General features: G+C 42.1%; 1 protein-coding gene across 1 annotated transcript in view; it reads right to left on the bottom strand.

Annotated features, from left to right (window-relative positions):
- Window positions 1-20,154, bottom strand: part of LOC109892722 (UV radiation resistance-associated gene protein-like) — a 142,685-nt gene that overhangs the window by 87,044 nt on the left and 35,487 nt on the right. Inside the window, exon 7 of the mRNA XM_020485461.2 lies at window positions 13,161-13,266. Coding sequence (XP_020341050.1) covers window positions 13,161-13,266 — 106 coding nt within the window. The remainder of the gene's footprint in view (window positions 1-13,160; window positions 13,267-20,154) is intronic.

Here is a 20,154-nt window from a genome sequence, read left to right on the forward strand (position 1 = left end):
AACTCATTCAATACGCCTCTCATAACCCATTATACACTGTCAATACTGAAACTGTAAGGTTTGGTGGAGGAGGAATAATGGTCTGGGGCTGTTTTTCATGGTTTGGGATGGGCCCTTAGTTCCAGTGAAGGGAAATCTTAATGCACCAGCAAACAATTACATTTTAGTGATTCTGTGCTTACAACCTTGTGGCAACAGTTTGCGGAAGGCCCTTTCTTGTTTCAGCAAGACAATGCCCCCGTGGGCAAAGCGAGGTCCATACAGAAATAGTTTGTCGAGATCGGTGTGGAGGAACTTGACTGGCCTGCACAGTGCCCTGACCTCAACACAATCGAACACCTTTGGGATGAATCAGAACGCCGACTGCGAGCCAAGCCTAATCGCCCAACATCAGTGCCCGACCTAACTAATCCTCGTGGCTGAATGGAAGTCCCCGCTGCATTGTTCCAACATCCAGTGGAAAGCCTTCCCAGAAGAGTGGGGGGGACCAACTCCATATTGAACGCCCATGATTTTGGAATGAGATGCTCGACGAGCAGGTGTCCACATACTTCTGGTCATGTATTGTGTATTATTATATATATGTGTGTGTGTGTGTGTGTGTGTGTGTGTGTGTGTGTGTGTGTGTGTGTGTGTGTGTGTGTGTGTCAAAACTATGATTATATTTGAGATTCTTCAAAGTGGCCTCCCTTTGCTTTGCACGCTCTTGGCATTCTCTCAACCAGATTCATGAGGTAGTCACCTGGAATGCATTTCAATTAACAGGTGTGCCTTGTTAAAAGTTAATTTGTGGAATTTATTTCCTTCTGAATGCATTTGAGCCAATCAGTTGTGTTGTGACAAGGTAGGGGTGGTATACAGAAGATAGCCCTATTTGGTAAAAGACCAAGTCCATATTATGGCAAGAACAGCTCAAATGAGCAAAGAGAAACAACAGTCCATCATTACTTTAAGACATGAAGGTCAGTCAATACAGGAAATATCAAGAAGTTAGAAAGTTCAGTCGCAAAAACTATCAAGTGCTATGATGAAACTGGCTGTCATGAGGACCACCACAGGAAAGGAAGACCCAGAGTTACTTCTACTGCAGTTACTTACAGTTAACTGCACCTCAGATTGCAGCCCAAATAAATGCTTCACAGAGTTCTAGTAACAGACACATCTCAACATCAACTGCTCAGAGAAGACTGAGTGAATCAGGCCTTCATGGTCGAACTGCTGCAAAGAAACCACTACCAGTGGAAATCTGTCCTTTGGTCTGATGAGTCCAAATTGGCTGGCTTGCGCTTAGTGGGACTGTCATTTGTTTTTCAACAGGACAATGACCCAACACACCTCCAGGCTGTGTAAGGGCTATTTGACCTAGAAAGAGAGTGATGGAGTGCTGCATCAGATGACCTGGCCTCCACAATCACCCGACCTCAACCCAATTGAGATGGTTTGGGATGAGTTGGGCCGCAGAGTGAAGGAAAAGCATCCAACAAGTATTGAGCATATGTGGGAACTCCTTCAAGACTGTTGGAAAAGCATTCGAGTTGAAGCTGGTTGGGAAAATGCCAAGAGTGTGCAAAGCTGTCATCAGGGCAGGGTGTCTATTTGAAGAATCTCAAATATGTGTTTGATTTGTTTAACAGTTTTTTGGCTATTACATAATCCCATGTGTTATTTCATAGTTTTGATGTCTTCACTATTATTCTACAATGTAGAAAATAGTAAAAATAAAGAACAACCCTTGAATGAGTAGGTGTTCTAAAAACTTTTGACCGGTAGTGTATATATCAACAATATCTAAATAAATCCACACACACACCACTAGAGAATATGCAGTATAAGCAAATCCAATGCAAGTCAATAGAGACTGGAGAGAGAATAATTTTACAAAATTCTCTCTCATCTTAAACATTTTCAGATCTTAATTTTTGGTATATTTCTTGCCTGGACCAAAATTTTAATATACATTTTTGCAAATCTATTAAAAATAAAAACACCAGATTTACATAAGTATTCAGAACCTCTGCTATGAGACTTGAAATTGAGCTCAGGTACATCCTGTTTCCATTGATCATCCTTGAGATGTTTCCACAATTTGATTGGGGTCCACCTATGGCAAATTCAATTGACTGGACATGATTTGGAAAGGCCCACACTAGTCCATACAAGGTCCCACAGTTGACAGTGCATGTCAGAGCAAAAATCAAGCTATGAGATTGAAGGAATTGTCCGTAGAGCTCAGAGACAGGATTGTGTTAAGGCACAGATCTGGGGAAGGGTACCAAAACATTTCTGCAGCATTGAAGGTCCCAAGAACACAGTAGCCTTCTTAATCCTTAAATTGAAGAAGTTTGGAACCACTAAGACTCTTCCTAGAGCTGGCCGCCAGGCTAAACTGAGCAATCGGGGAAGGAGGGCCTTGGTCAGGGAGATGACCAATAACTCGATGGTCGATCTGACAGAGCTCCAGAGTTCCTCTGTGGAGATGGGAGAACCTTCCAGAAGGACAACCATCTCTGCAGCACTCCACCAATCAGGCCGTTATGGTAGAGTGGCCAGACGGAAGCCACTCCTAAGTAAATGGAACATGACCACCCGCTTGGAGTTGCCAAAAGGCACCTAAAGGACTCTCAGACCATGAGAAACAAGATTCTCTGGTCTGATGAAACCAAGATTGAACTCTTTGGCCTGAATGCCAAGCGTCACGTCTGGGGGAAACCTGGCACCATCCCTATGGTGAAGCATGGTGGTGGCAGCATCATGCTGTGGGGATGAATTTCAGCGACAGGGAGCCTCAGGATCGAGGGAAAGATGAACGGAGCCAAGTACAGAGAGATGCTTGATGAAAACCTGCTCCAGAGCACTCAGGACCTCATTCTGGGGTGAAGTGCAGTGTAAATAACTTCTTTGCACAAATCTAGCCAGAGTTCCTCTGTCCAATGTCTGTGTTCTTTTTCCCATCTTAATCTTGTATTTTTTTTGGCCAGTCTGATATGGCTTTTTCTTTGCAACTCTGTCTAGAAGACCAGCATCTCGGAATCGCCTCTTCATTGTTGACGTTGAGACTGTTGTTTTGAGGGTACTATTTAATGAAGCTGCCAGTAGTGGACTTGTGAGGCGTGTTTCTCAAATTAGATACTAATGTACTTTTCTCTTGCTCAGTTGTGCACCGGGGCCTCCCACTCCTCTTTCTATTCTGGATAGAGACAGTTTGCCCTGTTCTGTGAAGGGAGCAGTACACAGTGTTGTACGAGATCTTCAGTTTCTTGGCAATTTCTTGCATGGAATAGCCTTCATTTCTCAGAACAAGAATAGACTGACGAGTTTCAGAAGAAAGGTCTTTGTTTCTGGCCATTTTGAGCCTGTAATCTAACCTACAAATGCTGATACTACAGATACTCAACTATTCTAAAGAAGGCCTGTTTTATTGCTTCTTTAATCAGGACAACAGTTTTCAGCTGTGCCAACATAATTGCAAAAGGGTTTTCCAATTATCAACTAGCTAATCCAAGTTATAATTTTAAAAAGGCTAACTCAACGTGCCATTGGAACACAGGAGTGCTGGTTGCTGATAATGGGCCTCTGTATGCCTATGTAGATTTTCCTTCTTTTTTTATCTTCCGTTTCCAGCTACAATAGTCATTTAAAACATGAATAATGTCTACACTGTATTTCTGATCAATTTGATGTTATTTTAAATGGACAAAAACTTTTCCCATTCCTTTCAAAAACAAAGACATTTCTAAGTAAACCCAAACTTTTGAAATGGTAGTGTATGGTATTCACATGACTTGATTCATGAAATGTGTCCAAAGACTAAATATAGTACGATACAGAAACAGGTCAAATAACAATACTATATGCTTTTAAACTATTTATTTCTGAAATGCATTTCAAAATACTCAGGAAACTGTGTATGTCGCAGGTCACTACTTCACAGGAGAGCCATTTGAACGTAGACCTTTTTTGTTAGCTAAATGCGTTTTTTGGCAGAAATGGAACATGTCAACTGTCATGTACCTTAATAACATACCTGTATGACATCTGTAAATACGAATACAATTGTTAAAATTATGAGCCTAGTTGGTTTAGCCACAGAAAAAGTCAGCAACCTTCCCACTAGCCATGATTGGCTGAGGTAATGAGTGGGCTGGATATGTCGAGAGATGAGTACGGATTGGTCTGCCATATAGCACACTTCTGTCTCTTTGAGCTGGTCAGTAAGTGTAGGTAATCCTGTCTAACGCAGCTTTTTTATGTATCGTGTAGTAGAACTGTGTAAGTGTTGCTCTCCACTTTCTGGAAGACTGAGTTTTGAAATCAGTGGAATTACAGTATGATATCTAAGGAGATGGAGAAAACACTTGACTCCGGATTACATCTTCAAACTAAGGACAACCATGGCATCCGTGACAGGAAGAAGCGTCCATCTGTGATGTACACAGGTAAGATAGTCTAGCTCGCTACATTTTCAGATATTACACTTTTCTAATTTTGATAGAAAGTCATTTTAATTTCAAATTAAAGTGTACTGTTAGCTAGCTAGCTAACATTGCGTGTATGATCTTATTTATTTATTTTTATCTCAGAGCCATTTGCTTTGCTAGTTATATCCTAATTTTAGCTAGCTAACATTGAACCTGGTTGTTAGCTACCTGCATATTCATGCAGGGTAGTAATGGCATGAGTTGGGATTATGGTTCAATGTTTACCTAGCTAGCTACATGTCTTAACAAAAGACCACTATGAAAGTATCCTTTTCAACAGAATGTCACTGCGACAACTGTTGATAGACGTAGCTGGTAAATTTGCTCTACTCCGATTTCAGAGCACTCTCGTCTGAGTGTGCCAGAGCGCAGAGTAACTGACAAATTAACGCTCAACACCCGCTGAATATGGCCGGTGTCAGTAAACGTTGCCAAAAAAAACGTAAATTGTTGCCAGCAGCACAGTTGCAGTCACCAACGCTTGGGATAACATAAAAACAGCCTAACCAGCTCTGCTAGGGTGAGAAAATGGTCAGTGAGCGGTTCTCTCATTTGTGTCTGGAAGTAGCTAGCAAGCTTGCCAACGTTAACCAGTTAGCTTGGGCGCTTGACTGTTGTTGTTTTGACAGAACGCTCAGATAAACTCTTAAAGAGATGGGTGGGGCAAAAAACTTAAGAGGGTGTCAACGATGCTGAATGGGTGTAGACAAAAGAGCTCTCCAGTAGGTACCAAAACATTCAAAGGCCATTTTCTCAAAAGGGAGTTTACAAGTTTATCAACTTTCAAAGTAGAATTACTTTCCTGTTGTTACTCAAATGCAAATGCAATGTATTATATACCATTTTGTAGCTCTTAATCAAATGTTAAAAAAGACAGAACCAAGGCGGTCGATCACAGTTAAAAAATAAATGTATACATTTCCTCAAAATCCCAACTTTAGATTGTCATTATCTATCATACTTCCAGTGTCAATCTTAAAATCTTCAATGAGGCCTGTGTAGACACTTGGACTAACCTACTATGTTGACACCAATGTCATACAATTACACCATATGGAATTTGTCCTGTGGTGCATTTTGATATTGTACTAAATATAGTTCAAGGACGTGAATGGGTTTGAGGTCACTGCCAAGCGAGAGAGAGAACACTGCACTAACTGGCGTAAAGGGCCAGTGTGTTATGTAGCCAAGTGTTATCTGATAGAAGTGGGTGGGCTTTGTGACTGGTTCATTCTGGGACTGACATTGTGGCTGAACCCTCTAAGACCTGGAGCGGGGCTCACTACATCCAGGAGAGGCGAGGCCGGGCCTTTAGCTGCCTTGTCTTGACCTTCCTCACTTCTGCCCTTTTCTCTCAGACCAGGGGTCTTCAACCTTTTTTGCCCATAACCCACCCAGGCAAACCGGAGACCCACGGACCCCCATTATATATATCTTTATTTTTCCTTTATTTAACTAGGCAAGTCAGTTAAGAACAAATTCTTATTTTCAATAACGGCCTAGGAACAGTGGGTTAACTGCCTTGTTCAGGGGTAGGATGACAGATTTGTACAATACATTCAGTATTGTTGTAATCAACATTTTAAATGATTAGATTTGGTAGATAGTTTTCATTATTTTCACCTCCTACATTGTAATTGGAAGAGGAAGTGTAAACACTAACATAGCCTATTATCTGAAAAAGGGAACTCAAAACACATTTTTGCTAATAACAGCTAATTAGCTGGTTAAACAAAGGTTATCCATGTTTTGGCAAACATGTACTGTACGAGGAGAAGATGAGAGCACCAACATCACCTATTCACTAATTTATCAGCTGCAGACAGGCCAATGGAGTTGGTGGGGGAGGGGGGGGGGGGCATAGAGTTAGCCATTATATTGCAGTCCTAACTATCCAAGGCCAGGCCAGGCCAGGTAGATGACGATGAGTCCATGAGTGCTGAACTGAACCAAATACTTCTCTTCCCTGGCTGGCAGACAGCTGGCTGTAGATTGATCATGGGACTGCGGGGCACAGGGGTGACGGAGGGGGCTGCGCCAGTGAAACATTAGATTCTGATTACATCGGAGTGGACAGAGAGACTGAATCCTGCTGTGGTATTCACCACACAGCCTGAAGTCACAGTTTATCACCATATCAAACACTTCAGACTGTCAGAGCAGTAGGAGAGAAGCTGAGCTGTGTGTTTAGGTGTGTGTGTGTGTCCAGATGGCTTCCAAATGGTCTCCCTTGGAGAGAGGGAGGAAGGGGCATATGAGAAATGATCATGAGAGACGTGAGGACTGGAGGTTCTCAAACGAGTGTGGGGGTGACAAGATAAATGTGCTACCATGTAAGAAATAGTACAGCATCAGCATTGCACCCTTTAGGGGTGGGGAGAAGGTGGTGCCGGGTCACACACACAGGGCTAGCATCAACACCAGATGACATCTAGCTCACCACATGCCCCGTCGCCTGGGTATACCTGGATAGAGCCATTAGTATATGCAAGAGTATATGCAAGTCAATTAGTCAACATCTCCAGCCACCACAGGGTGCCTCCCCATCAGGCCCCAACACCATCCCCGAAACATCTCACTCTATCTGGGGTTCACTTAAGGCCTGTTGGGAGGCCCCCTCCAGCCCTGGATGTACTACCTCCCAAATGAAGAACAGCGCTTGCTCTTTCGCAGGGCACAAAGTTGGAAAGATTAGAGGAGAAAGAGGGATGGATGGAGAGAGAGCTTGTCCTCCAACTCAAACCCATTTTGATTCCTCCGATCAGTATCATAATCCACCGCCAAGGAGGCTAATGAAAACCAGAGAGAGAGTAAGCTGACTGAGCATCTCCCTCCTCTTCCAGTCTGGCTGCTTGATATGATCATCCCAGTCAGTCCTGCATTCTTCTATCTTCTGACCCAGCAGGAATTTTAACCTTGTTATTTAGAGAGAGCATTTATTTTGCCAGTTGCCTGCAGCTGTGTATGGTATCAACACATACACAGACAGACACGTACACGCACGCAGGCACAAATGCAGGCACGCACACGGACGGACACACACAGATGGCGATCGCAGCCAGGATCAGTAAATGCTGATATGCCTCTTATCAAGGTCTTCTGAGGCTTTTTTGGGGGGAAAACAGAGGGTGTCAGTCACTCAGACAGGCTAGATAGAGCCCCCATCTCCCGGAGTGTCAGAGCCCATATGTAGTGCAGGAATGCTGCAGCTCGCGTGTTAACCACCACTAACTACAGCCCTCCTCTAGCCTTTTGCCAAATGCCAGAGTTGACAGGTAGGCTGAGGCCAGTGTGTGTGATGTATGTAGTGCTTGCGCGGGTGCGTGTGTTTGCGTGCATGCATGCGTGCATGTGTGTGTGTGCGCCTTACAGCCAAAGCGCTGTGTATTGCTTGTCTGAAGGTCCCCGGACATCAAACAGCCAGTTGGTCAGCTGAGTCAACAGCGACAGAGGCGTAACCTGGCCGTAACCCTGGAGATCAATGGCAGAGTGTGGGTGAGAGGGTGAAAGGGCCACGCCGGGCCGTGTTGGTGGGCTCCATTCCACACCCTTTGATCCCACACAGACGTGAGGTGGGGTGGGCAGACAGAGGAAGAGAGAGATACTAACAGGGAGAGCACTCATAAACAGAGAGGGGAGACTCAGAGTAAGACACACACAATGCTCCCCTCTTTCGAAACCAATAACTCAGTGGGATCATTTTAAAAAGGATCTGTCTCAGCTACAGTACACAGAGAGAGCAGCGGTGGCTGATCAAAAGGAGATAGAACATGATTTATTAGCTGAGGTGAACTCTAAAAGGCTTTGGAATGTTTCATTGAGGGGAAGTATCAGCCAAAAGGCCTTTTCAATGGGAACATTGTGCTGTAGTGTGTGTGTGTCTTCATCATCAGATTGACTGAGGTGCTAGTAAGTAGTCAGTTTAGTTCAGTGGTAAAGAACACAGCACTCAGACAACAACAGGCTGAGAGAGAAGGGGACAACTAACTGAGGTATGTAGGTGAACAACAACAAGAAACTGTTGGAGCAGTCTCCTCTGACCGTGATGACAGCCACACACACAGAGTATTCATAACCCTTGACTTATTCCATTTTGTTGTGTTACAGCCACATATTTTCTCTCTCACCCTACTACACACAATACCCCATAATGACAAAGTGAAAACATATTCTTTGAAATGTTTGCACATTAATTGAAAATGAAAAACAGAAATATGTCATTTACATAAGTATTCCCACCCCTGAGTCAATACATGTTAGAATCACATTTGGCAGCGATTGTACAATATTTGCCCATTATTCTGTTCAAAATTACTCAAGCTCTGTCAAATTGTTTATCATTTGTTTAACATGAAATACCCCTGAAAATGTTTACAATTACAAGCATACCCATAACATGATGCAGCCACCACTATGCTTTAAAATATGGAGAGTGGTACTCAGTAATGTGTTGCATTAGATTTGCCCCAAAGATAAACAGGATGCATGTTTTGTAATATTTTTTAAATTCTGTACAGGCTTCCTTTTCACTCTGTCAAGTGGCTTAGTATCGTGGAGTAACTACAATGTTGTTGAGCCATCTTCAGTTTTCTCCTATCGCAGCCATTGAACTCTGTAATTGTTAAAGACACCATTGGCCTCATTGTGAAATCCCTGAGCAGTTTCCTTCCTCTAAGGTAATGGAGTTTGTCGTCTTTGTCGTGACTGAGTGTATTGATACACAATCCAAAGTGTAATTAATAATTCCACATTGCTCAAAAGGATATTATTTTTTATTTATTGTTACCCATCTACAAATAGGCACCCTTCTTTGCGAGGCATTGGAAAAACTCCCTGGTCTTTGTAGTTGAATGTGTGTTTGAAATTGTATCTGTGGGGTACACGATTATTGCACATGCACACACAACTTATTATGTGACTTGTTAAGCACATTTTTACTCCTGAACTTAAAAGTGGTTGACTACTTATTGACTCAAGACATTTCAGCTTTCATTTTTTATTAATTAGTTACATTTTTCAAAAACTCCACTGACATTATAGGGTATTATGTGTAGGCCAGTGACAATTTAATTTTCAATTCTGGCTGTAACAAAACAAAATGTGGAAAAAGTCCATGGGTGTGAATACTTTCTGAAGGCACTGTAGGAACACACACACTGTAGAGAAAGCTGTGGAGGAAAGGGGGGGGGGGGGGCGGCTAAATCTTATGTGCAAAAATCAGCTTTTAACTTGACAGTGCAGCCTATACCTTGAGCCCCAAAACATGAAAGTGTCAGAGCCCCAGGGCTTTTTTAACAGGAGCTTTTGAAGTGTACGTTTACAATAAACAACATTTAAAACCTAGGATTACCACTCCGTTTTCACAGCTGTTTGGAAGACAATTCCAACATTTTTAAATATGCTTTCTTTTTATTGGTTTTGATTTGACTTGAGGGTGGAAATAAAGTTACACTTTTTTTGTTAAAATGTCCCAATGCGACATGCAGGGGTATTCAACTCCAGAGCCTGCTGGTTTTCTGTTGTACCTGATTATTAATTGCACCCGTCTAAATCAGTCCCTGATTAGAGGGGAACAATAAAGAAATGCAGTGGCACTGGTTTTGAAGTCCAGAGTCAGGGTTGGGTAGGTTACTTTCTAAATGTATCTGTTACAGTTACTAGTTACCTGTCCAAAATTGTAAATCCGTAGCTTAACTTTTGGATTACCCAAACTCAGTAAAGTAATTGGATTCCAGCCACAAAGTCATAAAATCTGGTTTTAAACGTAAACCTAACCTTTACCCTAACGTTAACCACACTGCTAACCCCTAATGCCTAACCCTAACCTTCAATTAAGACCAAAAAGCTCATTTTTGTTTTCATTAATTTTAACAATATCGCCAATGTCAACCTGCTTAAGAGGCATTAGAAGACGACAAAAATGAATATTACCAATTGAACAACATCCATTGCAGGATAAATCAATGTTAGAGTTTGGATGTTGCATTTTACTTTATGGGTTGGTTATGTTGGCCTGCTATAACCCATTGCTTTCTACTACAGGTAATAATATGATTATCTTTACATCTTTCCAGCTATTCCAATTAATTTAACAATACCTGATCTTCAAGATTAGGACTTGGGAAATATAGATTAGCCAAATTGTTTTACCTAGCATCAGCCCCAAACTAAGAACTAATTAGCCTACTCTGTTGTTTATGATTTTGTTGTCATGGAGGAGTGATTGCGCTCATTTCTTTGAGTTGAAGAAGATGGCATGCTTCGAGCACTACCGAAAAGCTTTATTTGCATTTGAAAAATTAATCCCATATAGTGCATTTGCTAAGAACGCCTATTGTTTACATTTGTTGGTGACTCTTTGATATCTTGATAATTTGCAGCTGTTTAAGGCTATAAAAAGTGTGTGGGTTTGAGCATGTGTCCGTTTTTGAAAGCCGCATTCATGGTCTTCTTAAATGAATCTTAAATGAAACTTGTTTTTGACTGTATGGAGCACAATACCATGGGTGAGTTTAGAAGGGAGAAACTCGCTGAAACTTTAATTCCATAGGTATATGTTGGGTACCACACTATGCAGCTGTTGCAAGTAGAGGTTGACCGATTAAATCGGAATGGCTGATTAATTGGGGCCGATTTCAAGTTTCCATAACAATCGATAATCAGCATTTGTGCGTGGCAGGCTGACTACCTGTTATGCGAGTGCAACAAGGAGCCAAGGTAAGGTGCTAGCTAGCATTAAACTTATCTTATAAAAAAAACAATCAATCTTAACATAATCACTAGTTAACTACACATGGTTGATGATATTACTAGTTTATCTAGCTTGTCCTGCGTTGCATATAAATCGATGCGGTGCCTGTTAATTTATCATTGAATCACAGCCTACTTCGCCAAACGGGTGATTTAACAAGCGCATTCGTGAAAAATGCACTGTCATTGCGCCAATGTGTACCTAACCATAAACATCAACGCCTGTCTTAAAATCAATACACAGTATATATTTTTTAACCTGCATATTTAGTTAATATTGCCTGCTAACATTAATTTATTAATTAGGGAAATTGTATCACTTCTCTTGCGTTCATTGCACGCAGAGTCAGGGTATATGCAACAGTTTGGGCCGCCTGGCTCGTTGTGAAATAAATTGCCAGACTTTTACGTAATTATGACATAACATTGAAGGCTGTGCAATGTAACAGCAATATTTAGACTTATGGATTCCACCTGTTAGATAAAATACGGGACAGTTCCGTATTTCACTGAAATAATAAATGTTTTGTTTTCGTTATGATAGTTAGTAATAAAATAGTAATAGTAATAACCAACGAGTAATCTAACCTAACAATTTCAAAACTACTACCTTATACACACACACAAGTGTAAAAAAATTGGCCGATTAATCGGTATCAGCTTTTTTTTTGGTCCTCCAATAATCAGTATCGGCGTTAAAAAATTCATAATCGGTCGACCTCTAGTTGCTGACCACTGGGGCATACTCATTACGCCGATTCTGTTGCAAAACCTTTCTTAAACTAAAGCAAACGGAAAGAAACAGAGAGAGTTCTACCTGAATTTGTCCAAGAGAAACTCTCGTTTTACTCTGTTTGCTTCCATTTGGTTCTTAAACAGTAAACGGATTCCTTAATGAATATACCCCTGGACGCCAAAACAATGATTGATAGGCAGCTTAAACTTCTTCAATTAAACCATTATTGGGGTAAAAAACACATATACATTTGTGAACAGCCATCCACATTCAAAAAATCTACAATGCATAAGGCGCAAATAGCTAAATGAGAGAGCGGCAGTGTGAATCACATCAATGTGCTATGCAGCCTAGATATCAATAATAAGTTATATCTGTATTGCCTGTAGGCTACACCACTGCTGTCATCCTTACCTCCAAGTGTTTATTCAAGTTGGAAAATGACTGCAGCATTATCTTTGGAAGACTTAGCTTGGACTACAAAAGCCTATTCCTGCTTTTTTCCCGCAATCCATCAAACGCATCTGGTGTGTCATCATAGTGTTCTCTGACTTGTAATCAGACTCGCTCAGATTGAACAAATTTAAACATGCGCCTTTTTCAATGCTGATTTTAATGTCATTGAGAAAACAGAAAGGTGTTAAATGTTTTTTTTGCACATGAATTTAAAAGTCATCCTAGAAGTAATCATTTAGTTTTTCAAAATAATCTGTAAACTCAATACTGAATACATTTATCTGTTACATGTAATCCGTTACTCCCCAACCCTGTCCAGAGTTGAGTTTGAGGGCGATAGAGGGTGACCGCTTAATCTGTCTAAATAGATGATATGATAAAAGCCTGAGGGTCTAAGTACATATTTATAAGGATCTGTGTAATACACTATCTACAATGTGCTGAGCATTTAGCCTAGTGCTAGCTTGGTGCCGTCCACAGATTATTATTATTATTATTGCTGGATCCCAGGTGGTTGTTTTGGCTGACTACAGGAGTAGCTGCTAGTGCTGCTCATCTGGACGAGCACAATCATCTTTGGTCAAATAAAAAAAGAACAAAGACTTCAGTTCTCCTAGCCAGGTCTAATCTGACAAACTGATTATTATAGTAAGCACATGATATTGGCACAACATAGATAATGGTTTGCAAGAGGATGAGTTGTGGATGAGCAGAGATCAGTATGTGGCTGGCTGACTCACCCGCTCGTTGCAGGCCGCTGTCGTCCTCAGCTTCTCCTCAATCTCCTTCCCGATCTTCTGCACCGTCACCTGGGTCTGCTTGATGGCTCTCTGTGCTGTGTGGAGCCTAGAAAGTACAGGGAGGAAGAAAATCAGGATATTAATCAAAAGGCTCTCTACCACAGGAACTCAACAGACATGTACTGTATAATAGAGGACGCTTATGTGATGCTGACAGATTTACATTACAACTGCAGGAGAGTAAATAAATAACTATACAGAAGAACAGAGGTCCGACTCTCTTCTACGGACAGCGTAATGTCAGCCATCTTGTTAGCTGCGCTATTTGTTAATGTTATATAGGTTTGTTTGGAGGACAGAGGGAGGAAGTATGAGTTATGATGGACCACATGTGTGTTCTTAATTTGTGGCGAGAGTTTGTTTCCCCTCATTGTTTCTTTTCCTAATGTACTGGGGTTTAATCTATATTGTTGTGCTGCGTTGTCTCCAAATGTCTCAAAAGTTAATGAAAGTTCCAAATTAACAAAGGACAAAGCAGGTTTTGAGAACGTTGAAAGAACAAAGTTCATTAAAATGACTCTTAAGATGTAGTCCTATAGATTCAGGGGACATATCAGGTTCTCAAATACCCAAGAACCACAAATAACCCACCAGTATTTTAATCACTTTTATTTTCTAATATATCTAACCACAATTTAAGGCTTCAATGTTGCCCTATGGACCTAAACATACTAAATCCAGACCACTGAGAGAAACCTCAACGGGCCATTTAATAAACCCTCACCACAAACATGGAAGACATTCCCAAAACTTTTGGGTACTGAAGTCATTCATTCATTGTCCTCTCTGGAGAGGGAACAATAACAACAATACCAAAAGACAAGCCTAAACGTTATTGCAGCTATCAATCACAGACTTGATTAACTCTCCAAGTATGCTTTCAACAGCTCCAGGCCTCATGGGGAGGGAGGGAGAGAGGGAGACTGAGATGCTCCCCACAACAGAGCTGCCCCAGGGACACATCTAATAGGAACAGACAACCATCACACCAGGCTGAGATATGAGGGTCCTCCTCACACGCAGGAGGGCAGGCATTAGCAATAATATTGTCAGAGAGACTGGAGATCATCCTTGTTTTGTCTAATTTACAGACACGCTCAATGGGAGGTAAGCGTTAGATGTGGCAGTGTGGCTGGCAGTGTCTGACCCATTCTCTCTCTCATCTACAGTATGAATGGTTCTACCATCTGGTCTGGGGGCTCCCGGTGGAGAGATGTGGTTATCTTTCAGCCCCCCTGCCCCAACTTTCCAACCCACCATTCTTCCAGTCACATCATTCCATCTCTTTCTGAAGCAGGCTGTTCCTCACATCTCCATCCTACAATCCCTCCTTCTGTCTATTGTTCGCTACTAGTGAACCCTGAGGATGATCTAAGAACGTGCTTCCTGGCCTGTGTTTAATAGTAATATCTCAGCACTTAACCTAGATAATGCTAAGGCAGATTCCCACCCCAAACCACTATGCATAGTCTTCAGTCAATCAATGCACCAAAACCAGTGCAGAGTTCTTCAGCTTTTGGCTGAATCAGTGAACTTGGTGTAAGCCACAAAGACTATTTTGAGGGCCCAGGATTGTGGATAATCCTGTACTGGTGCCAAAACACTCTGCGATCTTTCATACTCCACTTCTGAGGCCTTTTAAACTGTCATCAGGGTCCAGGTATACTGAGGGCTGGTGGTTTCCCCTTCCTCTAGTACTTATAACATAATGGGAATATTCAACCACAACTTTCTTCTAAAATTCCTACTATGCTTCTTTCTTAGAAATTCTCAAGCATTCTCAACACCTCACTTCGGAGCACGAATCTGAAAAGAAGCCTTTTGGTCTTTCCCAATTTACCACAATCTCAAAATTGATCAAAAACATTTAACAAAATTGGTCTCTGTGACTACGGACATCTTTCTTCACTACGTGACTGCAGCCACCTGGGTCCACACATGCGCCTCCCTCTCTCTCTCTCTCTCTCTCTCAGTAAAGGTTACATTAAGCAGGGTGGCGTGGAGCCACAGCCTTTTCAGATAAACGTCCTTCTTTTCACTCACGTATCCCATATCCGTTGCTTTCGTTCCTCAATTTTCTTAAATGAGGTAATTGGCTAAATCAGTGAGGCTAAAAACTCCATTCCTCTATCCATGCTGAACAAGGCAGCTAGTTGTCTGCCAATAAGTCATCTAGGCTACATACATCATGGGCCTTTTGGGGTCGGGGTGGTGAAGGGGGGAACACTCCCCTGCACTCGGGTACAGCTCTTTCCCACTGCACTTGAATGTGGTCCATGTGTGAGCAGCAGCTCTGGGTATTAGTCCATGGACTATATACACTCGCCTCTCATGATGCAACAACCACTTGTGGTTGAGTTCATAGTGGTTGCAGTGGGGAACGTGGTTATGGCAGAGTGAGAATGTGGCCTGTGGTCATGGAAGAAGTGGAAGTGGGGAATTTGAGTAACTTTACGGGACTGTTGAGAAAAGGGTTTTTGCTTCGGTATGCAGTCCCTCAGAGCCTTCCTGGAACTGCCTCTTTTACTGGGTTTTATGCCTGACCCTCCATAAAATTGGTTTCCACTAATCCAGCTCTGAGATATTTCCACAGATCTAGGGTGCCTCCAGCCCCCTCCATGTTTTTTCATTAAAACGCTGTTCCTCAGACACCTCAGGATATTACTGTGTGTGGTAGGAGGACGGAGCCCAGACCAACATTCATCACTCCTGTATCTTCAGTAAGTGGGGTCAGACACTAACTTCTAATGATTTCACACTAAGAACGGAGGGAGGGAAAAAATCTTGACTACAATCATTCACTTTTCTTCCCATTTCAACCTGCCTGGGAAGACAACGATAGCCGTTGGAGATAGTCCTAGGAAACGTCAGAGCAAAGCCATTTTGACAGCTTTATCAGTCCGAGGTGATTGCGATGAAGGAATCTGATATGGCCACTTCCCCTAGGTGAGTGCTGTTATCTCCCCAGACCTTCACGCATGTCTGAAACCCTTATCAGCTCTACCAGTCTGAGGCTAGGAGGGCCAGGGCCCCTGGACCACAGGGGGGAGGGGGGGTGAACAAATCCCATGCAACTATGCCCTCACTGGGGCAGTACAACCACCAGGCTGGCACAAGCCCCTCCAGAAAACCCACTGAACGATAAAACAACTTTCCTTTTCTACAACAGGACTAGTGAAAATGACAACTAGGGATTACTTGGAGTTACAATTCAAATAAGTACGCATTTCAGATGTGCTTCAAAAGGACATTCAGTCCTTGATTTAAGATCTATAGGCATCTGAAAATAATAACATCTGTTGGCTTTAAACATTAAATCAGTTGGTGGGTGAATGCCTGATAAAAGCATGTTGATTACAACAACATTTTTGAACTCTCAAATGGAACATTTGCCCTAAACAGACAGCTGCTTGGAAGCCATCTTTAAAGAATTGTTGTTTGCGATGCTGCGTCTCACAGAATAAAGGAGGAAAGAAGTAAGGGTTGATGGATTTATGAGGTGCAAAATCAATGAACATTGTAATAAATACAAAATGGCATTGACTTTCTAACCTCATACACATCCAGTACGTAGTAACTCCTTCCAGAGTGGCCTCCCCAAAGCACTGGCTCTGATGGCCTGTCCCATTCATGGATTCATTTACCCAACTGATGATCTCCAAATAAATATTTACCATGGTTTATACATAGAGCAACAGGCCAGCAAACCCAATCTCGCAATCAGTGCCGAGCAACAGCAAAGGCAGATGTATCATCTGGTTTACAGAGATAAAGGTAGGAAAACAACTAGGGAAAGAGAGAGAGAAAAGAAGAGAGAAATAGAGAGAAAGAGGACAAAGGGCAATCAGTGAAGTACAAACACCATTGTAAATGCAACCCATATTAACGGATTCTTTATTTTCCATTTTGTACTTCAACTATTTGCACATTTTCACAACACTGTACATTGCCATAATATACCATTTGAGTGTAATGTTTACTGTTAGTTTTATTGTTTATTTCACTTTTGTTTATTGTCCATTTAATTTGCTTTGGCAATTTAAACATATGTTTCCCATGCCGATAAAGCCTTTCAAATTGAATTGAAAGAAGAAGAAATATCCCATCCTCTGTCCCTCTGGAGAATAGAGTAGGGGCACATTGAAACAAAACACATTTCATTGCCTTATATAGCATTGGAGGTTGGGGTCTTGCTCTCCTCAATCACAAAGCAGTTGATGAGATAGCTTAAAGCCTGGGTCGATTCCATTTTTCCACAATGGCTTGTAGCGGTTCTCTGTTTTTGTTGGTAATCATGCATTTTTCATCCCCCCCCTCATATCGTTCCGACACTGTGCTTTTTGTTTTGACAGACCGCTTGACGTCGGGGGCATGGAAACATTTTGTGGATCTTTTGTGTTAGAGAGAAAACGCGAGGAAGCGAGGTGCAGTTGGTATCTAAGAAAATATAATAAGAGGGAGGAGGGGAGGAGGTTGACAAAACACTTTTCTTTTGCTGTGTGATACGATGGGTTTCATTTCTGAAATGCTCTTATATCAGGTGACAAGAGATTGGGGCCCTTGTTTATGTTTTTGGCCCCTCTCCACCTCCGCTTCCTCGGTCTACAGATATAGGTCATACACACAGAAAGACACAAACACCTTACAGACAGGTCTGGAACATAGGCTGGTTGAGAGACAACTAGATCAGATATGTACTTTTACTGAACGGACTAATTAGTTCAAAACTACTCATCGGAGCATATCCATTAAATCAACCATAAAATAATTCTGACTGTTTGATCTTACAAATGAAACCAATAGAATACATTCACACCCGTAGTCATTTGTATCTTAGAAATAAAATAAAACCCCAAAATAGTTTGTTATCTGTAAAACATACACAAATATGTAACAGGTACCCAACAACGGCCAAACAACATAAAGCAAGGGGGAAGAGAGGCAGAGGGGTGACATAGTTGGAAAACCAAATAAACACCTTCCATTCTGCCGCTTACCTGGACCTTAATAGCAGGGCAGAGAATGTCAACACATTTTACCCTGTCGCTATTCACCTCAAATTTCACCATTGTCCCCGTATGTACATGGAGGGGGAGATAAGATTGTCCCCCCGCAGAAAATATTTTGGTGCGCCTGCTCTCTGTGGATGGATGCCTCATTATTGACTTCCTCCAAGATGTTGTAAGTCAACAAGCTTGGTTTACAATACATGGCAACTTAAGAGAGAAATGCATGCTGGGAAACCGCATGAGCAACCCTGAGAAAGGATACTTTAGTCTTCTAGGGTCAGAGAGAGGACAGGCCCCTCCCACTTGATTACAGACTAGAGGTTCCCACCTCCTCCCCTGCCACCAGAGAAACCCCCCTCACCTCAGCCTAAACCCAAAGTGTCCTTCTAGGTCAATAAAGCTGCCGGGGGTAATGAACCCAACAATAAACAACTAATATCCTTACCGCACGAAGACTTGCCTTTTACCACCACTGTTACATCAATTAGGATCAAAGTTAGGGCCTAGCGTGCCTACTCCCCTGACAGCGGTGTTCGCTGACCGCCAGCGAGTGATGTTGGCCCCGGAAGAAAGAAAGAGATATAGCCTAAACAACCAGGAGCAGGAACACTCAGTCTACATGGGCACCAAACAGAACGAATTAGAGAGGAACTACATGAAATTGTCCAAGAAGAAAAGCGTGATTTTTGTTAATTAATTAGTGAACACCGTAGCAAATTAACAAGACCCAGGAGTCTACATGGACCTAGTGGCTGGAAACAAAGAATGCAGGCTAGTGGCATGGCGTGTGAGACTCTTAGTTTCTCCCATTTGAAACACCTTGAAAATTAAAAAAGACAAAAACATGTCTATAATGTCTTGACATAACTCTAATATACTAAACGTGAGAATGTAACTCATAGAACATATGAAATAGTAGTCTAACGCATGATTTTAGGGATAGCGAAGAAAAAGAGATTTCCACACTAAGTTTGGAGCACAGGGGAATGTTAGGGTGAATAGCTGCAAAAGAATGGCCCAGAGGACCACATCTTACAACAGGAGTCCCTCAGCACCTACTGGGCTTGTTTTGATACCGCCCAAGTATACTCCTGAGGTGTGATAGCAAAATAGCATAGATACGTCCATATTATGCACAGTGATTTTGGGGTTTAGTAGCCAGTTTGTTTTCTGTAGTCTGAATGGTGGCGTTGGGACCCTGGGGGTCAGCTCTCTGGGCCTGGAGTGGGCCAGCTGTTTAAATGGGTCCTCTTAATCCGGCCCAGAACAATATCCCGTGGCTGAGAGCCGGCAGGAAACCCACAGGACTGCTATGAGGCAAGGCACTAACTACAGGAAAGGCTTATCACCTCCCCTAGACACTGGGTCAGGGCAGACCCCTCTAGCCTTCACAGTAGAACACTGCCTCCGTTTTCACACACTGAACAGACACAAACACACATGAGGGAGGGAGGTCAGTAAAATAAATAATCTGAGAATACAGAGAAAGAACAACGTGGCATTGATAGAGGGGAAAAAGATTCATCTGACAATGTGTTAAGAGCGTGGAATTCTGTGGATCATCTGTTCAACAAACTTTGTGTAGAGTCTATTGGTTGAGTGAAACAATCATATTGCGATAGATTCAACATTTTATCAGCCAATATACACAGAGTGTACCAAACATTTGGAACACCTGCACTTTCCATGACAGACTGACCCAGATGAAAGATATGATCCTAATTGATGTCACCTGTTAAATCAGTGTAGATGAAGAAGACAGGTTAAAGATGGATTTTTAAACCTTGAGACAATTGAGACAAGGATCGTGTATGTGTGCCATTCAGATGGTGAATGGGCAAGGCCAACTATTTAATTGCCATTGAACGGGGTATGGTAGTAGATGCCAGGCGCACTGGTTTCAGTGTGTCAAGAACTGCAACGCG

Source organism: Oncorhynchus kisutch, linkage group LG6 (genome assembly GCF_002021735.2).
Source record: "Oncorhynchus kisutch isolate 150728-3 linkage group LG6, Okis_V2, whole genome shotgun sequence".
Lineage (NCBI taxonomy): Eukaryota > Metazoa > Chordata > Actinopteri > Salmoniformes > Salmonidae > Oncorhynchus > Oncorhynchus kisutch.